Source organism: Austrofundulus limnaeus, unplaced genomic scaffold (genome assembly GCF_001266775.1).
Source record: "Austrofundulus limnaeus strain Quisiro unplaced genomic scaffold, Austrofundulus_limnaeus-1.0 Scaffold531, whole genome shotgun sequence".
In the NCBI taxonomy this organism is placed as follows: domain Eukaryota; kingdom Metazoa; phylum Chordata; class Actinopteri; order Cyprinodontiformes; family Rivulidae; genus Austrofundulus; species Austrofundulus limnaeus.
In genome coordinates, this window is record NW_013952933.1 from 112510 (window position 1) to 114469 (window position 1960).

The 1960-nt window shown below is 45.3% G+C and overlaps 1 protein-coding gene across 2 annotated transcripts in view; it reads right to left on the reverse strand.

Moving 5' to 3' along the window:
- mcm10 (minichromosome maintenance 10 replication initiation factor) overlaps nt 1-1960 on the reverse strand; it is a gene marked incomplete at its 5' end in the record, with an annotated part of 10957 nt that overhangs the window by 7260 nt on the left and 1737 nt on the right. For both annotated transcript variants that reach the window (XM_014026173.1, XM_014026172.1), the window contains 3 exon segments: nt 234-401; nt 471-636; nt 709-907. In XM_014026173.1, coding sequence (XP_013881627.1) covers nt 234-401; nt 471-636; nt 709-907 — 533 coding nt within the window.

Here is a 1960-nt window from a genome sequence, read left to right on the forward strand (position 1 = left end):
AATGTAAACAACCTTGGTGTTATTTTTGATAAGGACACGTCTTTTAACCCCCACATTAAAAATGTTACCAGGACCGCCTTCTTCCACCATCATTCTTTTATCTTTTAGCCGACCTTTCGATTTTTCCACGTTTTGTTTTTAAAGCCAAACCTTTCAGAAGCCAACGTTTTCCAACGAACAGACCCGGTTCTGAGCAGACCGTGGTCCTGTTGGACCCCTCAGGAGAAACTCACCCGGTCGTTCCCGTCCYTCTGCTTCATGGGGTTCGGGTTCAGGAGTCCCACCACCGTCCCCGGGTCCCTCTTCCAGTGCTCCTTGTGGACGTCTCCGAACAGGAAGAGAGACACGAACACGTCCAGGTTGTGGAGGTCGCAGAGTTTCCAGATGCTGAAGGTTTTCCCCTGCAGAGCGACAGAGACGTGAAAAGAGCCGACGTTTAGAGGAACTAACCTTCAGGGTGAGATTCTCACGCTGCTGCTGCTCTGAGGCGTGGCCTTGYTAACCAGCACCGCAAACGTCACCCAGTCGCTGTCCTCCAGCTTCTCCCGGCTCAAACGCTCCGGCACCTGCGACAGGCGGATCAGGCGCCGGTCGGCCATCTTGCGGTCCATCTCGCAGGAGGAAACCAGCGGCTTCCTGAGAGACAAGCGAGCGGATTCAGTTGGTTGTGAAGCGTGAGGTTGGCTGCCATCCTGTCCAGGTTCTGACCTGAGCCGCAGGCCCGAGTACTTCTCTACAGCCACGTCTTTAGGGACAGGGGGCGGAGCCACGGCTTTAGACGGTCCCGCTGAGGCAGGTCTGCTGAAGGAGGAAGAGGGCCGGAGCCCACGCTCTGGAGCCTCCCGGGTGCCGTCTAATTCCTGGAAGGAGCTGCCGAGCTTTACCTCCACCAGAGGCTTCCTGTCCTCTGAAAGGACATTTACACCATCAGCATCAGACTTTAGGAGTGTTGATTCATATTCAAATGAACCAGGTGCGGTCTGGACCTGAAAGGAGCCTGAACCAAGGTTATAATAGTTCTGGATTTTTCAATATAGTTCAGTTTTATTTCTTTGTGACCTTTTTTTCTTTTTAATTCAGTTTTAATTAGTTTTTACAGTGGATTTGATAAATTTTATTAGTTATTATTGCATTTTTAATGCTTAGTTTTAGTTTAGTTTTTATTATTTGTAGTATTGGTTTTTTTATAGTTTAAATAAACATATTTGCCAATACATCCTCCAGCTGAGTTAACTAACCAATAGTTATTTGGTCACTAGTTAAAACATCCATTATAACAACACCTTCCTAAATCTAGGAGCACTCTGAGAGTGCAAACCTCCGCCAAGGCCAATTTCCCCCATCCTGTAAGAGTTAATGCACAAAAGCAGAGAGGGAAACACATTTGCAGTATAAGTTCTGACACAGTGAACATTTAAACAGGCAGTATGATGGGATTTCTGTGAATAAAAACAAGTCAGAGACTGGTCACCCAACGTTATTCATCCACAAACTGGTCCCAGATTAAGCTCCAAAGTTTTCATCAGTCCGAGTTCACCATGTAAAACGTCCACAAGTTTTTGAGTAATTTTGTCCACAGACAGAACAACAGACAGACGTGACAGATAATTATGTAACTCAATTTTGCCAACTAAGGACTTGGGTGATAATTTTAGGACGATGACAATAGTTGTCTCCAACCTGCTGCTACCTGTTGCTTGTTTTTCATGGAGCTACTGAGAGAAGCTAGTGTGTCAGATAGTCATAGTTAGCATCTTATGTGAGTTTGATTCATGCAGTTTTTCCTTTGAGAAGTATTCCAGCTGTTTTATCACTTGTTTCCACTACAAAACACCTGCTTTGATTTTTCAGTCATATTCAAAGAAATTCTAAAGTGAACGTTGCTGCTTTCTACCAACTTTTGTTATCGTTACTTGGCAGGTGATGTTGAGCAGCAGTAGATTGTAAACAAGTGTTGTTA